Here is a 22,407-nt window from a genome sequence, read left to right as displayed (position 1 = left end):
CCGCAGTCATCCCATGGTCGCGGGGCGACGGCGAAAGCAGCGCGAGTGTCGGGAGAATTGGTGGGCTCCCACACGTCCCGCGCTACACCCGTTTCCCGCGGTCGTGGCGTCGACGACTCTTTGTCCTCCTCCAGCAGGGCAGCTGCGAGAGCAGCGATGGCGGAGACAAGGTCGATAAAAAGCTTCTTCCTGCCGCGGTGTTCCTTCCTTGGTGGCAGCTGTGAAGCGGGCTCCAGATACTGCTGCCGCACCAATGTACAGAATTCGATGCTCTCCATCACCGGGGCTTCAGCACCCGAGGCTGCTTGCGGGATCAACTCGCCCTCTTCGTCGTCGTCCAAAAACAACTGGGTGAACGCTCGTCGCCTAGTGAGCATAAGTCTTCAAATAAGCTAGCTACACCTAACTAACAAACCACTTCTGACGCCAGTGTAGTGTTTGTCAACTGAGGCGCACACACTGTTGTAGGAGGCAACGCGTTTATTAAACAATTCACTTTCCACCGGATTCTGTTGCTAAGCGTGGCTAACTTTCTAGGCTGCTCACTATGTGCGTGTGTGTTCTAGCTTGATCCCTGAAACGAGCCCCGAATCCCCCTTATGCTCCCCCTTTATCCTTTGTCCCCAGCACCGCCCCTTGCTGTATCAAGGAACGTGCCCCTGCTTCCGGCCACGTGTCCTTAACTCCTCCGATCGCGGCACCGCTTCAGGTCACGTGCCCTTGACTCCTCCAATCGAGGCCCACTGGTCACGTGCCCTTAGCTCGTCCAATCGAGGCCCGCTTCTGGTCACGTGCTCTTAGCTCATCCAATCAGGGCACCTGGTGTACGGCACCCCTCCAACACTGTCGCTGACGCGACCCACAGAGATATACTCTCTACATGTGTATGGATAGTATGGATAGTCCTCGACTTACGAACATTGTTGGTTCCTTTGGTCAGTTCGTAAGTCAACCTGTTCGTAAGTCGGAATGTAGAAATGTACCGCATTTAAATGCCCATGCGGTTAGTGTCATGAAATCTGTTACGGTTCAACAAAAAAATTAAGCATTGTTAAACTCATAACTAAGAAGAAACATTGTACATTTTCATGTAATACTGAAATATACTGTATAGTAAATAAAACATACCATAACGTTGCATAAACAGAAACAAATTCTGTTTCTGTTTCACCTACCTTGCTTGTCGTAAGGGGCGCAATGAGTCACCATAATTGCACACACACAGTTCAAGTTCAAGTTAATTTATTAGGTATAGCCCTGTGAGCCATTCGGCTCTTGAATCGGGTGCAACCGCAACAAACAAAAAACATGAACAAGAAAACATCTTAAAGTGAATATGTGACTAAGTGCAAACAGAAAATCCAAGAAAAGACCGCAAAATATTGCAGAAAAAACACCGTACACCAACACTGTGTGTAAAAATTCCAGTAGGATGCAAGTCAACAACAACAACCACAAGACAACTTAGATTAAGGCCATCAGTCTTACTCCGTACTACAACAAACAAACATGGCTAAACCAATAAACTTTTCGAAATCACCAAAATAAAGCCATGAAAACAATGAAACAGTGATCATAGGAACTGTGACGGAATTTTCACAATAAATGACATAAATAACATGTACTACCAAAACCCTGCAGCCATAGCTGACTGCATGAGTCACTCCACAACAGCAGGAGCATCAATCGGAGTATTATAATTTTTCAATGCACCTTTAAGATCAGCACACTAAATCAAAACACAGGTCATACTTTGCAGCGATCATCCGGAGCGAAACATTGTATTTTAGGCCACTGAATAGCACTGGCAGCTAGGGGTGTACAACTCCTCTAGAGCAGTTTTGAGTAAAGATCTCATAGGTAGTGACTCAAGTTGCAATTTATTGGCAACAGCATTCCAGACACACACTCACATGACAACGATCCCTCATACAGCCTTAACAGACTGTTGGAGAGCAACACGTGAGTGGGCAGTACCAAACCCGGCCACCATTGACCACCAGACTTCCCAGTGGCGACATTTCCACACCGAACTGGTTACTCATTCGAGACTTAGTCGACCTAAGGAAGGCCCAGGACCCATTCAGATAATTGTCACTGGTATTAGTCGTAGCAGGAATGTAACTCAGGTTACCGGGTTAGTAGAGCAGCGTGCTAAGCATTTCACGACTGCTCCCGCCACATGAATACCAAAACCTATCATTACGTCACAATTACGTGCCAGTCTGGGTGCACTTTGAGGCCACGTGAAGTGTCAAAAGCTCGCTGACAGTAGGTCACGGGAGAGACCCAGGTGCTATTGGTTGACTGGGTGAGATAACTGGCAGATACACCAGCTGTGCCACCTACTTGCCAACTTGCTGTATTTTAGCTGCCCGACACTCCACTCATTGTTGTGAGCATCGCTCCTCTGCCCTCCATGGTTGTTGGAGGGTGACTGCCTCAAACTGAACAGTAGCATCCTTCACGAGCCTCTTCCATAGAGGCCGATCTTAACACCGCTGGTACCAGTCTTTCGCAAGTCCACTTCGCTCCACATCCTCCCCTACTGCATCAGTCTATATTTTCTTCAGCCCGTGTCGTGCCTGTTTAATAATAATAATAGTTCAATTTGTAACGCGCGCAAATTTGCAGACGTAGTGGCCGCAACTCAGAGGCGCGGAGCCAAGCTCAGAGTCGCTTGAAAGCATGATTGTAGAGGTGAGTTTTTAAATCCTTTATATTAAGTTCACTTGCTTGCTTGCTTGCGCGCTTACGACCGTGCAAATCTTTCGGTCGTTTTTTTAACCCACTTCCCGTGATCCAATCGAGCTGACATTTTCCACACAGACTCGTTGTGCGTGACAATTAATTTTCGTGAAAAAAAATTTCCCAAACTTTACACTTTTTAGGATTTTTTTTATATTTAATTACCAATTGCTTAATGGTGGCAGGCAATCATCTGACCCATAGGTGGCAGCCATCTCAAGCCAGAGGACGAGAGGACTCTAGCCGCCACGCATATAAAGGATTTATAGTGCAAAAACTTTGTTTTTACGGGTAAATTGTTTAAGTCTCTCTTAAAAGAGGCGATTGAGGTGATGCTGCGAATGTGCAGAGGGATATCTTTCCAGACTGTTGGGGCTGCCACCGAGAAGCGGCGCATAGACATGACCATCCTGGATCTTGGTATCAAGAGGAGGTCGTGAGTCGCGCTGCGCAGGCATCTGCCATGTGCTGAGCTGCAAGTTGTCAATAATGAAGAAAGGTACGGCGGGCAGGCGGATATGAAGGCATTGTGGCAGAGGCAGGCGGTCTTGTATGTGACCCTACTGGCGATGGGTAGCCAGTTGAGAGCACGGAGACAATCTAGTGAGTCGAGACGGGGATGAGTGTGGGCAATGACGACGCGTGCTAGGTTGTTTTGTAGTCTTTGAAGTGTCTTTAGGTTGCCAGCGGAGGTCCGGGCTAGGACGGAGTTGCAATAGTCAAGGCGAGACCCAACTATGCAACATGCAAATGTGTTGGCAATTTCAGTAGAGATGAGAGGACGTATGTGTCTGAGAGCCTTCAGGTGAAAGTTACATGAGCTGATGTGCCCAGCCAAACCGATTAACCCGGCCAAACCGAAGCTGTTTGGTCATGCGGTAGTTGGGCATGCGGGCTACATGATCCAGTCAATGCAGCCTTGCCTGCCCGAGGAGCTCACTGATAGGAAAATGTCCAGATCTTTAAAGAATTAGTGAGCTCCTCACACAATCCAGCCTGGTTAAACCCAGGATGGATCGTAGGCAGGCCAGTCTGAATGTTTCTAACCAGCGCAGATGTTCAATTAGAGGGGTCTACGTTTCACAAGCGTAGAGAAGGGAAGGCGGAGTGACAGTCCAGGTAGCTTCCACAGCATTACACAGCCCATGAAAAAATAATGCCTCTTGACTGATTAGGAGGAGACCTCTGCTGTCAAACCAGCGTGCACACACACGCACGCCAAACAAAATGTGTTTTACCAGGTAAGGCCCACTGAGCTATATCGCTTTTTTTATAAGCCACACTCACTTTCACACACACACACCCACTTTCACAAAGACACTCACTTTCACACACATGTTCGCGCGCACACATACACGCACAAACAATGACTCCCAGCGCGAAGCCGAGTCATTACATCTCGCAGAGGATCGCTCCTCTGAACAAAATAGTTCCGCGGTTCAATTTGCAAGTGTAATTTCACGTTTTAAGTCAATGTAATATGTCAGGTGTTCATAAGTCGGTTTTTCATAAGTCGGTTGTTCGTAAGTCGATGACCAACATATATATTTACAGATGTACGCGTTTTGTTTGTTTATTTTGTCAATGTATGCATATGTATGTGCCTATAGAAAGCATTGTATGTGTACAAACCTCTGTTTGTATACATGTGCATGGGTGTTTGAATGCGTGTGTGGCACCCCCGTTGCCCATTCTCGAGGTAAATTTGCTTTTTCTTCAGCCACCCAGCTACAGAAGCCATAATTGTTTCCCTTGCACACTACATGAGTTAGCAAAAATGCATCTGAGAAATCGTCAGAGCCCATTTAAAATCTTCATTATCACAAAACCGATCATGTTCACACGTTTGAAATCTCTCGTGACACTAGGTCCATAGTGGATAAAGCAGTGCAGGTCTGCATCAAATATAGATGGGGCTTTTAGTGTTTCCAATTAACTGGGCTCATAAAAGTGGTAAGAACATGATAAAAAGCTTATCAATCTCAAAGGAGGTTCAGTATTCTCCAGGGTAGGTGTTTTGCCACATAAGTTTGCCATGACTCTGCAGCCAGTGAGATATAAAGACACTGAATGCGATGCTATCGCACTCTAGAGCCGCAATCTAGAGGATCTGAGGGACCTAGTTCACACTTCAACACTACAGGTAAGTTCCTCAAAAGATTAAACTATAAATGTGTGCAATATACAGCATGCCAAATTCCCGTGGCAAATGTATTTGACTATACATAAACTGCTATTTTTGTGATACATTCCACAGTTAATGTTGGTGACTAATCACGTGTGGTGTATGGAGAGATGTGGTAATACAGTGTAATACAGAAGCGACAATCGGCATGCTTCTACTTCAAATCCAAACCTCTGCAAATAAAATACAATTTACAATTATGTCATTCATGTTGAAGATTCATAGATGACACTTTGCTAGTTTGGTTTTCATCCAAAACTCTGGTCCTCATCACAACTCTAGCAGCGTTCTTAAACCGGAACACTAATCATAAACACGAACCCAAACCTTACCACTATCACCAACCCTGCTGCCAATCATAAACCTCTTGCACTACCCATACAAATACCATGACACCAACCTTCCACCTAGCCCTAAACCCTAAACCAACCTTAAACTTTACACCAACAGACTCTGACCCTAATTTACATGAAACCATAACACTAATCCCAACCCTAACACTCGTATAGACCATAATTATAGTACTATCCATACACCCTGAATCTAGCACTAACTATAAACTCTAACTCAAGAACTAACCATAAACACCAATCCCAGGACTAATAATCAACCAAAAACCATATCTCTAAGCATAAACACCAAATCTTAACAATAACCATAAACCTTTAACCTAGCACAAATAATACAATCTTGAGTGTAGCACTAACCATAAACCCCAAACTCTAGCACTAACCATAATCCCATACTCTACCCACAAAGACTTAACCCATGCAATACAAACGGTATGTCATTCCATAAGCAATTAACAATAATCCTTTACCGAAAAATAACTCGCATCTCATATTACCGATAACATTAACCACAGCCATAATCATAAGACAAAAAACTCAACACGTTCGTCAATACCACTGTGGTCCTTAAAAGGGAAAACAATTATAACGTGCGGCATTTTCAGCAATGACCCTTTGTAGCGCATACATAGAGGCCACCATGGGTCCTGCTGGGAATTAAATACAAAATAATCCTGATGAACAGTAAGTAACCCTTAATTGGAATATGAAGAGTTACTTAGTATTAGCTTTTGAGTTAAAAAGTAACCCTACAATAGATAACAAGCATTTCTAATAAATAAACTCATGTATATTAAAAGTAAAATTACGAAATGTTGCTAGCAAATTGCATTATGGGTGGCACTGTTATGATGAGATCAAGGGAAACATAATTAGAATAATCCAATTAATGATGCATTCTTGAATCCAACTGTCCTTGGAATAGGATTAGAGAAGCTCTTTAAATTCCTGAACTATTTAATACAATTTAAAACATGTTTTTATTATTACTACATTTAAAACTAGTTTAATTTGAGTGTCTCTTTAGTCCTTGTTGTCCATTATGACTGAGAAATAATTTTAGTGTTACAAACGTCTGTTCCAATAGGAGTTACACCGTATATGAACCTGCAAAGACATAACTAAACAATTTATTTGATGATACTGCATTGTCAGTGGTGCGCAAGGGGAAGAAAAACATTAGTTATTAATATTGATTTGAAGCTTTCGGTAAAGTCACGTAGGTATAAAATAAAATATAAAATAAAATCACGACGTTTCGGGCACAACACAAGCGTCCGTCATCAGGTGGGAAAGCATGGTCTGCTGCTGACGCAGACTGTTTTAAATGTTTTCAAATGAGTGTAGCCCAAGGGTCATAAAGAAGTGGCCGGGGCTACTGATGTTAATATGAGAAATTAGCATTTATCCTAGACGAGGACACGGAAGTGGCTATGTTAATTTGAGAGATTAGCATGATGTTAATGTGAGAAGTTAGAGGGCACGGAAGTGGTCATGTTAATGTGAGAGATTAGCATGATGTTAATGTGAGAAATTAGCATGTATTTGTAGAAAAGGAGGGTGAGCATGAGAGATCTAAGAGAGAGGCATAGAGAGAGACACAGAGAGTCGGAAATAACAGCTGACATAAGCAGGTAGGATGGAAACATCACAGTCAGTTAAGACTTTACCTGGTTAATAACGTCCTTCCAATGATTGCTCAGTTTGTACCCATCTTCTCGGTTGAAGTTGTGTCTGTGTTTATATATCTGGATGGCTTCATGATCAAATCTCTGAAGGTAGCTGATAGGTTTTCAGAGTACCTCCGTCTTGGAAAAATCAATTTCGTGTGAGCCCACAGCGTTAAAACAATTTTCGGCAACGGCAGAGGTATTGGTCCTACCGTGTTTCAGATCTGCCTCGTGTTCACGAACGCGGTCCGAGACATGTCGTTTCGTTTCCCCAATGTAACTGCTGCCGCAACCACGGCTCAGTTTGTAGACACCAGGGTATTGTATGTCAGGAATCACATCCTTTACAGATGGGATTAAATTACGGATTTTGTGTACTGTGTTGAAACGAAACCTGGATCTGTGTTTGTTTAAGATTTTGGAAATCTTTTGGGTAACCCCTGCTATGTACAGTAAAGTGATGGTTTTGGTTGGATCCTCAGAAGGTTGTCTCCGCATGACTGGGGAGCTGTCTCAAAGGGCTATTGCCCAAAATGCCCGACCTCCTGCATACCAGGCAAGGAAGATAACATTTCACTATCCTAGAGCCCCTATAAATAAATAAAGTACATAAGTTCAAAATTCCATCATCAATCCCAAGCTTCGGAAAGGAAAGTAAAACGACAGCAAAAACAGTCCCAGACCACACCAACACAGCACACAGCCCCTCAATAAAAATTGTACATTGAAATTTAACTCTCAATACATTGTGAAGGATTAGATTTAGAAATTACATTGGCAAATGTGGCTGTATTCAGCACTAATATTCTGCTCCAAAATATTTTTAAGGAAGATTTATGATGTTAAGGGAGGAAACAAGGTTATCCGAAAACGTTGGTGCTGCAATGGCAATTCTTGTTCTTGAGATAATTAAAAGGCAATTAGATGGACACCTTAGGTTTCTTAGATTAGACAATTGGGGTTAATGAATAAGCTAAGTATAGCACAGATTTGTCAATAAGGATTTTATGGATGAACAGGGCCCAATATAGATGCATTCTTGAAGCAAGTGCTGAAAGATTGTATTTACACGCTTTCTATTAACTCACTCTGTTGTTGATGTATCCTCAAATCTTGTAATTAAATTTTAACCCACTTCCCAATGTGGTATCGACTGCAAACTTTGTATACTTATGTCATATTGATGACAATACTATATTCTATCATAATATATATATATTTTTAAACAATCTTTTTATATGTTATGTTTCGGCTTGGGTCTTATTGTCCACGCTCAACTAACGTTGGCTGTAATTAGCCACGGTCCCTTACATTATGGCAAGCTTCGGGGCCACTTCCTGGAGTCGTGGACTTCTTCCATTACTAGTACATTTAATAAAAGCGTGTTTAAAAAAAAAAATATTACTTATTTAATTAGAGGTCACAATGGTCGGTCCTGTATGGTACATCCAGTGCAAATCTAAGAGCAGAATGACAGAGCAGGTTAAATCTGTTTCGTGATTCATAAGCTGATCTGTAAACCGCATCACTGTAGTCAAACAGTGGTAGAATGATAATTGCAACAATTTACAGGCGTAATCGAATGGAAAAGCAATGTTTGTTTCTGTATAAAAAAACATATTTTTTATTAGATTTTCTTCTAGATGTGATGAATATGGGGTTGGAATGTAAGTTTTGAGTCAATCAGTAAACCTTGTATTTGAAGCATTCCGTATGTTCAAGGATGTTGTTTCTGATATCAGTAATAGGAGAAGAGAATTAAACTGAAGTATTTGAGGAAAAGACCACGATCTTGCTTTTGGGATTTAGGAGCGATTTTAGTGATGGCGTTGAATTAAATCAAAATCTTGTTGGGGATGAGGTTTGACGTCGTTAGGAGATATGATGCTCGCATGGCAGTGGCATCAGCAAACATTTAACAAGGAGTGATTTAAGTTTAGTCTAAGACTGTTTACATATGAGAACAGAATTGGACCCAGCACAGAACCTTTTGGAACACCCTTTGTGTTATCACTATGTACCTTTTGAGAACGGTCTGAGAGATAGTCTTAAACCATTTTATTGTCCTGTCTGAAATTTTTAGTTGAACAGGTCTTGGGAGTAGAATATCATGGTCAACAGTGTCAAAGGCTTTTGACAAGTCGAGAAATAGTGCATAGCAGTAGTGGCCTTTATCCATGTTACTGAAAAGAAAATGCGATACATCCACAATTGCTGTCGTGGTGCAGCTATCCTCTCGAAAACCACACTTCATTGTGCTTGATATTGTGAGCTTTTTTTATTAATTTATTTGTAATTATTTGGGTCTTCTTTGGAACAATTTTTAGATGCTATTGGGCATATACCTTCACTAAGTAAAGTTTTAACATGTGTGTGAGATGCTTATGAAATCTGCCACAAACACAAGTGCAAATGCAGGCAATTTGTCTTCTCCCGTGGATGATGTCTTAGTTTAGCTTATGCATTACATCCAGTTCAGATATGGGACTAAACGAGAAGTATGGACGATTACTTTATCGAACATTTTTAGGGTTGATGTGTGAAGAGGAAGAAGTGATTGATGTGAAGAGCGGTGGTGTATTCGGATAAATTTTACTCTGATGTGTTTTGTAAAAGATACGCCCTGCGGATCTTGTTTTGTGAAGAGTTCTTTGCCATCCAATGTCAGTTTTATTGGAAGAATATTTAACTTCCCTTTGTTTTCAATTGAGTTGAACGTTTGCCAAAAGAGTCTTGTGTTCTTTCGTGATGTAAAAATAACTAAAATACCTCAAAATAATTTTAAAACGGTCTTTAAAACATTTTGACCTCAAAGCATTTATACCTGACACCCTCCATTCTGACTGGGATATGGTAAGCAAAGTCCCAGTTTTTGAAAGTGCTTGGACATTTTAAGAACCGATTCCTAAAAATCATTGACAAACATACGCCCTTAATTTTTTTTCAGAATAAGGTGTGATCATCTACCTTGGTTTGAACATTTTTTGATGAATGAAAACTAGAGATATAGCCTGCAACAATGCAAAAATATCAAATAACCTCTCTGATTGGATTAAGTATAGAATAATAATAAATAGATGTACTCACCAAGTAAGAAACGCAAAATGTTCTTACTACCACCAAACTATTCTACATTCACGAAAGAACACAAGACTCTTCTGGCAAACGTTCAACTCAATTGAAAACAAAGAGAAGTTAAATATTCTTCCAAAAAAACTGACATTGGATGGCAAAAAACTCTTCACAAAACAAGATCCGCAGGGCGTATCTTTTACAAAGCACATCAGAGTAAAAATTCTCCGAATGCACCACCGCTCTTCACATCAATCACTTCTTCCTCTTCACACATCAACCCTAAAAATGTTCGATAAAGTAATCGTCCATACTTCTCGTTTAGTCCCATATCTGAACTGGATGTAATGCATAAGCTAAACTAAGACATCATCTACGGGAGAAGACAAATTTCCTGCATTTGCACTTGTGTTTGTGGCAGATCTCATAAGCATCTCACACACATGTTTTCAATTGAGTTGAACGTTTGCCAAAAGAGTCTTGTGTTCTTTCGTGATGTAAAAATAACTAAAATACCTCAAAATAATTTTAAAACGGTCTTTAAAACATTTTGACCTCAAAGCATTTATACCTGACACCCTCCATTCTGACTGGGATATGGTAAGCAAAGTCCCAGTTTTTGAAAGTGCTTGGACATTTTAAGAACCGATTCCTAAAAATCATTGACAAACATACGCCCTTAATTTTTTTTCAGAATAAGGTGTGATCATCTACCTTGGTTTGAACATTTTTTGATGAATGAAAACTAGAGATATAGCCTGCAACAATGCAAAAATATCAAATAACCTCTCTGATTGGATTAAGTATAGAATAATAATAAATAGATGTACTCACCAAGTAAGAAACGCAAAATGTTCTTACTACCACCAAACTATTCTACATTCACGAAAGAACACAAGACTCTTCTGGCAAACGTTCAACTCAATTGAAAACAAAGAGAAGTTAAATATTCTTCCAAAAAAACTGACATTGGATGGCAAAGAACTCTTCACAAAACAAGATCCGCAGGGCGTATCTTTTACAAAGCACATCAGAGTAAAAATTCTCCGAATGCACCACCGCTCTTCACATCAATCACTTCTTCCTCTTCACACATCAACCCTAAAAATGTTCGATAAAGTAATCGTCCATACTTCTCGTTTAGTCCCATATCTGAACTGGATGTAATGCATAAGCTAAACTAAGACATCATCTACGGGAGAAGACAAATTTCCTGCATTTGCACTTGTGTTTGTGGCAGATCTCATAAGCATCTCACACACATGTTAAACCTTTACTTAGTGAAGGTATATGCCCACTAGCATCTAAAAATTGTTCCAAAGAAGACCCAAATAATTACAAATAAATGTATATTCTTTCACCAGTTACTAAAATATTCTAAAAATACTGCCTAAAAACTCACAATATCAAGCACAATAAACAGTTTGGTTTTCGAGAGGATAGCTGCACCACGACAGCAATGGTGGATGTATCGCATTTTCTTTTCAGTAACATGGATAAAGGTCACTACTGCTATGCACTATTTCTCGACTTGTCAAAAGCCTTTGACACTGTTGACCATGATATTCTACTCCCAAGGCCTGTTCAACTAAAAATTTCAGACAGGACAATAAAATGGTTTAAGACTATCTCTCAGACCGTTCTCAAAAGGTACATAGTGATAACACAAAGGATGTTCTAAAAGGTTCTGTGCTGGGTCCAATTCAAACATGTCACTGGGACAATTGTCCCCGCTGCTGAAGTGATGAGCCACTGGTTTGGACATCGTCTGTATGACGAGATGACACGTTGTTTATATCTTTTCGTTTCTCCAATGTAGTGGACACAAGGTTTGCATGTGATGCAAGATAGCAGGCGTGAATATCAATCTATGGTGTGTCACAAAGGATGCTCTGGGTTATTTCGGTAAAGTCACGTTGGTGGGATCAAATCACAGTTGCATTGCCCTGTTAGGTGCCTTTGCATTAACGGGCTGGGGTCTCACTAACATGGCCACCTCTGCTCCCTTCGCCTCGATGTACCGATGGTTCTGGCTGTATGATGGGCTGTGTGTCTCACTGGCGCGACCACCATTGCGGTGGTTCTCTTGCGTGGATGCGCTTGCCTCTCATAGCGCAGTTGGCAGTTCCGCAGCTTGTGTTACATATAGACATGACATTAACTTGCTAATCCCCCTAATCTCTCTGCCTAATCTCTCCCATCTCTTATTAACATTGATGTTGTGCGCATATGCGGAGACGATACTCTAATGCGGTGACGGAAGCTCCTTTCATGCTGATCTCTCTCCCTAATCTCTTTCTCCCTAATATCCCCCATTAACACAACTAACGTGCTTGTGTCCGGGGATGGAATTCCTTTCCAGCTCAGACCCAGCTTGCTTGCCCCATCGCCACATAAATAACCCCTTGTTCCATTGGAACCTCATTTGCCAGTAAAAAATATGATAATTGGTTTTTTACCCTTCTATCTGGCAACAAAACTGACACCTTTTTTTACAAGGAGTCATGTTTGCATAGACCACAATACCTGCAGCCATAATACAAACAAAAAACATAACTCTGATAATATATGCACTGTCCTTGAAATTGATTGGTCCACACCCAAGACAGCTTTCCTTAGAGCCTAGTCTCACATGGGTTGGACCAGATGACGCCAAAAGGCGCACAACTCAAAGACAATGCACCATCAGAGTATGAGAGCTCGGGGTAAGCATTTACACCATTGGAACCTCATTTGCCAGTAAAAAACATGATAATTGGTTTTTACCCTTCTATCTGGCAACCAATGCACACCCACACACTCGTGTGTACAACACTCGTGTGTAGATGTGTGCGCTACGAACTCGGGGATCCGAGTCCGATTCTCGCTCATGGCAACACAAGTGACGATTATCTGAACCGGTTGTGGGCCTCCCCGAGGTCGACTCAGCCTAAAATGAGTACCTGATCCCATGTGTAAATATCGCCACTAGGGAGACAAAGGCGGCCAGCAGTGGGGCTGGCCACCTGCTCCCTCGTGTGCCGTGCCCGCCTACATAGGTGCTCGGTAACAGCAGCTGGCGCAACAGTCTGTTAAGGTTATACGGGGAATCTTTGTGTTTTTGTGGGTAACAATGGGGCCTGAGTGGTGTGCATCAGACATGGGCTTGGTTTGCTGTATGATGTGATAACGCTCTGCCAGATTCCTATCACCCCACGTCAAATATACGGAGAGCTGAATGGAGTTCACAAGAACTCACAAACACCTTGTGAAAGATCCAACGCAGAAGATGCCTAGTTTTGATCTATCTTCCACCAAGCTCATGGTCCACCCTAAACAACACACACACAAATCATGGCAGAGATGCGCACAACTGCTGCAAAAATGGGAAGTAAATAAAACTCTACAATGTCCGACTGTGGTCATCTCGCACCTCCGAATAGCACAGTTGGCTACATACGGTGTAAAATAAGTTCAATATACATCCATCCAGAACAGACCATATAATATATAAGGACGCAACGCTCAACCCTTTATGAAGGAGACATTACAGTTATAAACTCTTGACATGGTTACCTGTCTTGATCACCTGAATATAAAAGTGTAGTCGTTGCTCTGTATCTGCATTATGGATTTGAAGCTTTCGTGACTGCAAGGATTTATACTCTTAGTTCTTTCGGTAAAGTCACGTAGGTAAAAAATGAAATTAAAATTAATAAAAAATAAAAACAATAAAACCACGACGTTTCGGCTACAACACAAGCTTCCGTCTTCAGGTGAAACTGTCACAGCAAAAATTCTGTATCAAGTGCAAAGAAGTCTCAAGAGGTACGATCTTATATACTGGTTAAGGGGGGAGGAGCCAGGAAGGGCCGCGGGAGAGGAGGAGTTGTGAGATGGTCAGTACTGCTGCTGGAACTGAGCCTTTGTAATGTAGATGGCATATGTAGATAAGCCAGCTAGGATTAAGCCGCCTTTTGTTATGCTGCTGGGTGGGTAAATTAATTAAATACGATTAAGCCGCCTTTTGTTGTGCTGCTGGGTGGGTAAATTAATTAAATACGAAAAAGGAGAGTACTGTTAAACGCTGGGGATGTTAAAACTCGGTAGAGTAAAATGGACCATCTTATCTGACAGGCACTATTTTACTCTACCGAGTGTTAACATCCCCAGCGTTTAACAGTACTCTCCTTTTTCGTATTTAATTAATTTACCCACCCAGCAGCATAACAAAAGGCGGCTTAATCTTAGCTGGCTTATCTACATATGCCATCTACATTACAAAGGCTCAGTTCCAGCAGCAGTACTGACCATCTCACAGCTCCTCCTCTCCAGCGGCCCTTCCTGGCTCCTCCCTCCTTAACCAGTATATAAGGTCGTACCTCTTGGGACTTCTCTCCACTTGATACAGATTTTTTTGCTGTGACAGTTTCACCTGAAGACGGAAGCTTGTGTTGCCTCCGAAACGTCGTGATTTTATTGTTTTATTTTTTATTAATTTTAATTTCATTTTTTACCTACGTGACTTTTCCGAAAGAACTAAGAGTATCTGCATTATGCTTTGGTAACATAATAAATGTAATTTAATAGTTTCCATCATTGTGTTTTGTAATTGTATGCACAATTTTAAATAGGTTATGTTTAACTCAAAATAGAGGAAGATATTCTATGGGAGGCCATTGTGTGTGATGGTCGGGGATCAGTCTGAAATTCGAGTGTTGATTTACACTGCAAAAAAGTAAACTCACAAACGTCTCTATTCACACGTACAGGTGTGCTGGGCTGATGGAGCTGAACGTAACAGAGGCTATGCAGATGACTCCTCCAGGAAAGATCTACATGACGGGTCTCCTGCGCGAGCCGGAGAGCATGAGGCCTCTCGTGTTCACATTTGTATTTGTGATGTACGCCCTCACTCTTATTGGAAACACATCGCTGGTTCTGGCCATCTTACGAGAGGAAGAGCTACACAAGCCCATGTACATCTTCATGTGCGCACTTTCCATGAATTCAATTGTTGTGAGCACCACCGCACTTCCAAGAATCATGTATGATCTTCTGTCTGCCAACATAATTTCCTTTCCTGATTGTGTCATACAAATGACATTCATCCACATCACAAGTCTTTTGGAAGGTTACATATTGGCTGCAATGGCAGCAGATCGGTACATGGCTATATGTAGACCCCTCCACTACAGTTCCATTCTCACATCTGTACTCGCTGTTAAAATATGCTTCGTATTAGTTGTGATTTCATCCTTAATGTTATCAGGAGAAATTGTATTGGCAAGCCTTATTAAGTTATGTAGTAAGCCAAGAATTGTATGGATGCCAAATTGTGATTTTATGTCATTGACAAAGATGAGCTGTGAAGATGTAACCATTAACATCATATATGGCTATGTTATTACAATTCTATCAGTGCTGGTCTCATTGGGGATCATTGTGTTTTCCTACATCTGCATTCTGTATGACTGTCAGAAGTCCACCCAGCGCAGAAGTCAGCAGAAAGCGATCAGCACGTGTGTTACTCACTTCTTTGTTCTCATCATGTTTTATGTATTTGTCGTCTTCATGGTCATGCATCATCGTATTGAAAATTCTACGCTCATTCCCATTGCAGTCCGCTCCACGCTCAGCTCATTGTATTACATAATCCCTCCAGTACTTAACCCAATTATTTATGGTCTTCGTACAGCTGAGATTCGGCAGAGTTTAGTCAAAATATTAAAGTATAAAATTTCATCTATTTAGCCAAGATACTTCCAGTTACGGATAAATACAATGTTGTCATAATTGTATCTCCTCACTGATTACTCCAATCCATATAATTGTGCATAATAAGGGTCAATCCGCAGATAACAAAATTATTCACGGATTGGCGTGACCCTCGTGATTGAGTATACGGATAAGGGGAATTTTACTCTGATATGATGATACACTTTAATATATTTTTTTGCCAAAATAAAATTGGAAGCCTAACTACAAGGTGGCACGTGGTCCATGATTTGTCAGATATGATTTTTTTTGTTTTCTTCACCCTCCCCTATATTTTTTACCTGCTTGTGCTCTCGGTTTCATGAGACAATGGACAACATTTGTGCACATGGTGCGTTTTGTGTCAGGTGGGAACTATAGAATCTCACCATCGGTGTCCACAGTTATTCAGCAATACTGGCACTGGAAAGAGATAGAACGAGTGCGTGAAATATAGAGGGGTAAATTATGACGATGTGAAAGTATATGTTTCATGTATGTTAAACTTCTTTCGCACTGTACGTAGCCAACCGTGCGAATCAGAGGTGCAGGGGAAAAACAACAAACTAAACAAAAAAGCAATTCCAAAGAAATTGGTTTTCAATCTAGCTTTAAAAGTTACAGTGGCTTCCTAATATCAGAAGAGCGTTCCAGACGGCAGCAGAAGTGGATTTGAAAGTGCGCTATGCAGTGGCTAGCCAAAAGCCGCTACGAGGATGAACGGAGTTCGCGTGATGGTTTATGCTACTTGACGAGATCAGCAAGGTATTGTGGTTCATTTGTACCAAGCACTTTTGTTTGTGTAATGACTTCGGAGACACAAACCGTAAAGAGGTTCTTTATTTTATTATACGATCTCTTCACAGTGTCGACTCGATGACACAAAGACGACTTGAGGACATAACGACGACTAACTATATAACGACGACTGACTATAGTGCGACGACTGACAACGTAGCAACAGTGATGACAACGATGACAGCGTCGACCCCGATCCCCACGGCAGCCTAGAACCCTGCTTCTTGCCCCCTTTTATGCCCCAGCATGGCCCATGCCTCCGCCCCTGGCCACGCCCCTCTTCTCGAACTCTCTCGCAGGTTCCTGAAGCTCCCAGATCGTTCCCCTCTTTGTTCCCTGGCCTGGTTATTCCCCCTCGTGGCCGCTAGTCGTATATGTCTCTGTTGTTACAACTCGTCTCCGAAATTGTCTCTACACCCGTAGATGCCACTCGTGGCTGCTAGTCCACACACTGTCTCTACATTTCTAATGAGTGTAATTATTCAGCAACCAAAAACAACTGCAGCTCGACGAGCACTGGACGGACACGGTCGAATCTTGCAGTACCCGTCACGACATGTTCCGAAGAGTTTCGTACACTTTTGTACATGACTTATTTGGCAGCCGTGTGATGAAGATAGACACCTTTGCTACCGACATTGGTGCCAGGGTCTTGAGTTTTAAATTGGTTCCAGGTTGATCAAACTCAGATGGCAGACCGGGAGAATGCATTGCATTCAAGTCATAAACTGCTGCCTTGATTGTCACTATTTTATTGGCAAAGTACGTCGCAAGTACTGTGCACAGACTGGGTTGACTAGTTGATGGGTGGTTGGAGTGCAGCAGACCCACCACGATGCACCACAGAGCACGGGGGTCGCGAGCCAATTAATTGATATGCAGCACGTAGAAAGATTTCCGAGACTCAATAACACTGGTCAACAAAAAAAATTCTGGCCTGGACTTTTGCAGCTGTTTTAGACTAATTTCAGGGTGCTGATTCCAAATCTGATCTCAGATTTGCTCTATCACATTTCATTTTTATGCTATCGGCATACCCCATTTTCATTGATTTTACCCGAAATTAACTCTGTCACTTATGATTGCAAGTTGTTGCGAGTCAGTGACTACTTTAGTGTTAAAATATGGTGCTGTATTTTTAGGATAGTGTGTTTATAATATAATTTTATGTAGATATCCACATTTATTTAATATTTATCTTCTGCAGGGCGTGATCTAACAATGGCTACAACGTCTGAAAGAAGGAAATGCAGTAATGACCCAGATATCTGTGGCAACTTCACTTTGCAGGATCAAAGGCACAACATCAATACCTTTGTCAAGAAGGTTGATCTTGCCTACTTTAAAGCACGATTTGGAGACCAAGACAAAAATTGGGCTCCTCACAAAGTGTGTGAAACCTGTGTTGAAACTTTGCGATCATGGTCTAAAGGAAAGAATGCTAAGCTGAAGTTTGGTGTGCCAATGGTTTGGAGAGAACCTATAAAACCATTTGGATAACTGCTACTTCTGCCTTGTCAATGTAAAAGGTTTAAATAAGAAAAACAAACAACACTTACAATACCCAGATATCCCATCTGCCAGATGACCAGTTGAGCACTGTGAGTAAATACCTGTGCCTGTATTTACTGAGCTACCAGAGATTGATGTTGAATCCCTCAGTTTACCTGCTTCTACAGATGATGATGATGATGATGCTCAGATCGAATATACACCATCTGATGCAGATTGTGATAACATTTCTGTTTAGTCAGCCTGAATTGAATGATCTTGTAAGAGATATGTATTTGCCAAAGCAGTCTGCTGAATTGTTGGCTTCCAGGCTGCAAGAGAAAGGACGACTCAGACCTGATACTAGTGTCTCCTTTTATCATAACAGAGAAGCAGCACTGCGAAAGTACTTCCATTCACATGGTCAACTTGTTTATTGTAATGATGTTGAAGGGCTTCTTCTCAATATGGGACTGCCTGCATATGATTCAAGTGAATGGAGACTTTTTATTGACAGTAGTAAACGGAATTTGAAATGTGTGTTACTTAACAACAGAAATATATATGGTTCAATCCCAATAGGACACTGTAAAAATGAATGAAGAGTATGCCAACATCAAGATTGTTCTGGATAGATTGGAATACCATGCTCATGGATGGCTAGTTTGTGTTGATTTTAAAATGGTTAATTTTCTGATGAGTCAGCAAGGAGGTCACACCAAATACCCTTGTTTCCTGTGCTACTGGGACAGTAGGGCTACATTAGAACACTGGGTTAAAAAGAACTGGCCACCAAGAATCAGTTTGACGCCTGGTGACAAGAATATCAAGAATGAGCCTCTGGTTGATAGGAATAAAATTGTATTTCCCCCACTGCACATAAAACTTGGGTTAATGAAGCAATTCGTCAAAGCTCTTGATCACACTGGAGACTGCTTCAGTTATATATGTTCAACCTTTTCAAGTCTCAGTGCCGAGAAGAAAAAGACAGGAATATTTGATGGCCCTCAAATAAGAACACTCATCAGGGATCCACACGTTGTTACAACAATGACTGCGGCAGAGGCTAGAGCTTGGAATGCATTCTCTGATGTGGTGCGGAATTTCCTTGGGAACAGGAAAGCGGACAACTATCGAGAGATTGTGGAGGAGCTGCTCTTGAGTTTCCAAGCACTTGGATGTAGAATGAGCATAAAGGTTCACTACTTACATATTCACTTGGCTCAGTTTCCAGAGAACTTGGGTCACGTGAGCGAAGAGCAAGGTGAACGCTTTCATCAAGACATTAAAGTTATGGAAGAACGTTACCAAGGCCGATGAGACTCAAACATGATGGCAGATTACTGCTGGTCCTTGATGAGAGACATTCCACAAGCTGTACATCGGAGATCGTCAAAGAAGAGGTCGTTTATGCAGATGTAACATCACTATTGTGAATGACCTTTTTGTACATATTTTTCTTATCTTCACAATTAAATTCTTACATGGTAATATGCATTCACTCACATTGATATGCAGTGACTCTCACAACTTTGTGCTACGGCTCATTAAATGTTTGTTGTATTATTATTGTATATTGTATCTTATCTTATTCTTGTATGGATGTCTGTTTAGCTATTCGTATATGAGCATACATTTGCTGTTTTTATTGAAAATGTAATATTTGATATCTCAAAAACCTGATGTGGTAGACAAAAACTGATGCCAGATTTGGAATCAGCACCCCAAAATTCCCTTCAAACCGTTGGAATACCTTATGCCATAAAAAGTGTGTTGACCAGTGTAATGAGTCAGTTGGCAGATCTGCAGGCGGCTCTGTAAGCGTCTGATTACTATTAAGCCAGGACAATTATCATCCAATAAATAAATGGCCACAGCATCTTTTTTTTCACAACAACTTTGGAGAAGGAATTGACTTATCAGTGCTTAATTTAAACCTACAGGGGTATCCAAGCACCAGCATGCTCTACTCCAAGCCTTCTACACCATGGCAACGAAAACAATCTGGGGAAACTGTAAAGATTATGCACCCCTCCCCCACCTCGAGAATTTGACACAGATCTCTGTATGCTTAAGCAGCGATGGAGCACCTTAGTTACAAGCTGAAGGGAAACATTTGAGGTGATATGGTCCCCATTCCTTGAGAATACCGCGTAACACGAAACACTTGAATGGAATGAGGAAAGTAACCAGTGAGCAGGGGCTGGGGAGGAGGACTTAGTCGTAGAAACCACATCACTCTATCATATTCTGAGAGACGGTTGTCCCCAAGAAGAAAAAGCAGAACCGGGCTTCATACTTGTGTTATTTATACTGTTTAATTAGTTTTCTCTGGTTATGCGTTCCCCTTCACCGTCTTCCCCCTCGCACCCCACCCCCTAGTCTCCCTCTCTTGATCTCTGATCCTACCGTTAGTAGGGAATAGAGCCCAGTGGACCATAATTGGCGCCCATGAGGGGCAGAATCACCCAGAGGGCGCGGATTCTGTTCACACATTCCCCACGTGTTATTTTGTTCACCCTCTGTTGTGTTCGTGATTGCAGGTTTAATAAAACATAAAAAAAACGAATTTAGGGTGTAAGTTTGAAGAGGAAGAAGTGGTTGATGTGAAGTGGTGTATTTTCAGAAATTTTACTCTGGTGTGTTATTTCAAAGATATGTCCTGCTGATCCAAAATGAGAATTGTATCCATGAGAATATCTTGTTTTGTGAATAGTTCTTTGCCATCCAGTAACAGATTGTTTTTTTTGGTAGAAAATTTTGCTTTCGCTTCTGTTTTCAAGTGAATTGAATGTTTCAACTGAATTAACAGCCATAATTACAACTGGACACCACCACCAATGATAATGGAGAGCTGGCATTAGGACTGGGAAGAGGCAAACCGTCTGAGCCCCCAAAACTCCAATTTCATTCAATAACAGACGTTGAATAAGTGGTTACAACCCCGTTCTAATATTTGTCAGCCACAAAAAATGCAGCTCTGAGCTGTAACATGGTCATGGATGCCATCCCACATTACCAATACCGCCCCATTGGAATGCCAAAGACAGAACCGTTGCAAACTGGCAAGTATTCACAGCAGACCTCAACAAAGCAGTAGCAGACGTCAAACCTAACCAAAAACCACTTCAAACACTTTGTAAATGCAGTGATAAATGCTGCCAGAAGAGACATTCCTCAAGGCTTCAAAACAAAATCCATGACGTGGCCAGCAAATATGAAAACGATATTAATATGTAAGAAACCAACCACTTCTCTGAGGACACCACGGCAGCTGGGGAAGGGCTCGCTGCTGGATTAGAATAACAACGCAGCATACGGCAGGAGCTGATCGAAAGCACAGACACAATCCACAATACCAAGAACACATGGTCCATAATACACATAAAAACTGAGCAGCGACCCACAGAAAGCAGAACTCCACTATATCACAGCAAACCAGATAGCACCTCAACTGCTTCAAAATGGCAACTACGAAATAAACAGCACACAAAAGGCAAAAAAGGAAACTTAACAACGAATAAAGAATAAGAGAACAAAATCTTGACTTAAAGCTTCATGACTGCAGGAATTCCTATTATTAGGGTCTTTCGGTAAAGTCACGTAGATAGGTTAAAATATAATAACAAAAAAATACTAAAAACTACGACGTTGCGGTCGAAACGTCGTAGTTTTTTATTTTATTTGCTTTGAACCTATCTACGTGACTTTACCGAAATGCCCAAGTAATAAGAAAAGAACAATTACTTTGGTGACCAGTTCACAATCGCCATAATGGAAAACCTCACCACCACCACCGTGGGAGCAGCCGACGGGCTGCTCTCAGCCTCCATCAAGGCACAGCCCCAGTTCATTGGGCGACACAGCCAGCCATCCCATTCCCCGCGAGCTGCCCGACGCCAGCAGCAGCAGCTCCACACGGCGTGGCAGCAACTCACCTGCCCACCTCCACCAGGCGGCGGCTGCCCTCTACTCACTGCCACCGTCCGGCTCGCTCAAGCCCATGCGCAAGCCCATGAGCCCAGTTGCGGCCTCGGTGGGGCACCGGCGGCAGGGGATGAGGGGCAGCCGCCAAGCAAGTGCCAGGACAAGCCGAGCATACTGCCCAAGCAGTTATGCCCAGCATGCGGCGATGTAGCATCGGGGTACCACTATGGGGTGGCATTGTGCGAGGCTAGCGGGGCCTTCTTCAAGCACAACATCCAGAGAGACATCGAGTGCAGCTGCCCAGCTTCCAAAGAGTGCGAAATCACCAAGCGGCGCTGCAAGTCACGCCAGAGCCACTTCATGAGGTGTCTCACCATGGGCATGCTCAAGGAGGTTTTCATTATGAGGACGCCATGCTGTGGCCATGACC

General features: G+C 42.0%; 1 protein-coding gene across 1 annotated transcript; it reads left to right on the top strand.

The window, feature by feature from the left end:
- Positions 1–15,155: 15,155 nt before the first annotated feature.
- Positions 15,156–21,574, top strand: LOC144950511 (olfactory receptor 51T1-like). Its single transcript, XM_078880649.1, has 4 exons — positions 15,156–15,218; positions 15,486–15,504; positions 15,628–15,736; positions 21,547–21,574. The coding sequence occupies exons 1-4, from the start codon at positions 15,156–15,158 to the stop codon at positions 21,572–21,574; spliced, it is 219 nt and encodes a 72-aa protein (XP_078736775.1).
- The last annotated feature ends 833 nt before the right edge of the window (positions 21,575–22,407 follow it).

Source organism: Lampetra fluviatilis, chromosome 58 (genome assembly GCF_964198595.1).
Source record: "Lampetra fluviatilis chromosome 58, kcLamFluv1.1, whole genome shotgun sequence".
Taxonomy (NCBI): domain Eukaryota; kingdom Metazoa; phylum Chordata; class Hyperoartia; order Petromyzontiformes; family Petromyzontidae; genus Lampetra; species Lampetra fluviatilis.
The sequence above is the reverse complement of the archived record's forward strand: the minus strand, read 5'-3'. Positions and strand labels throughout refer to the sequence as shown.

Coding starts and splice junctions, on each gene's coding strand:
- LOC144950511 (XM_078880649.1), top strand. CDS start 15,156: ATGGCAGCAGATCGGTACATGGCTATATGTAGACCCCTCCACTACAGT. Junction 15,737..21,546: donor AGTTTAGTCAAAATATTAAA/GTATAAAATTTC, acceptor AGCACACAAAAG/GCAAAAAAGGAAACTTAACA.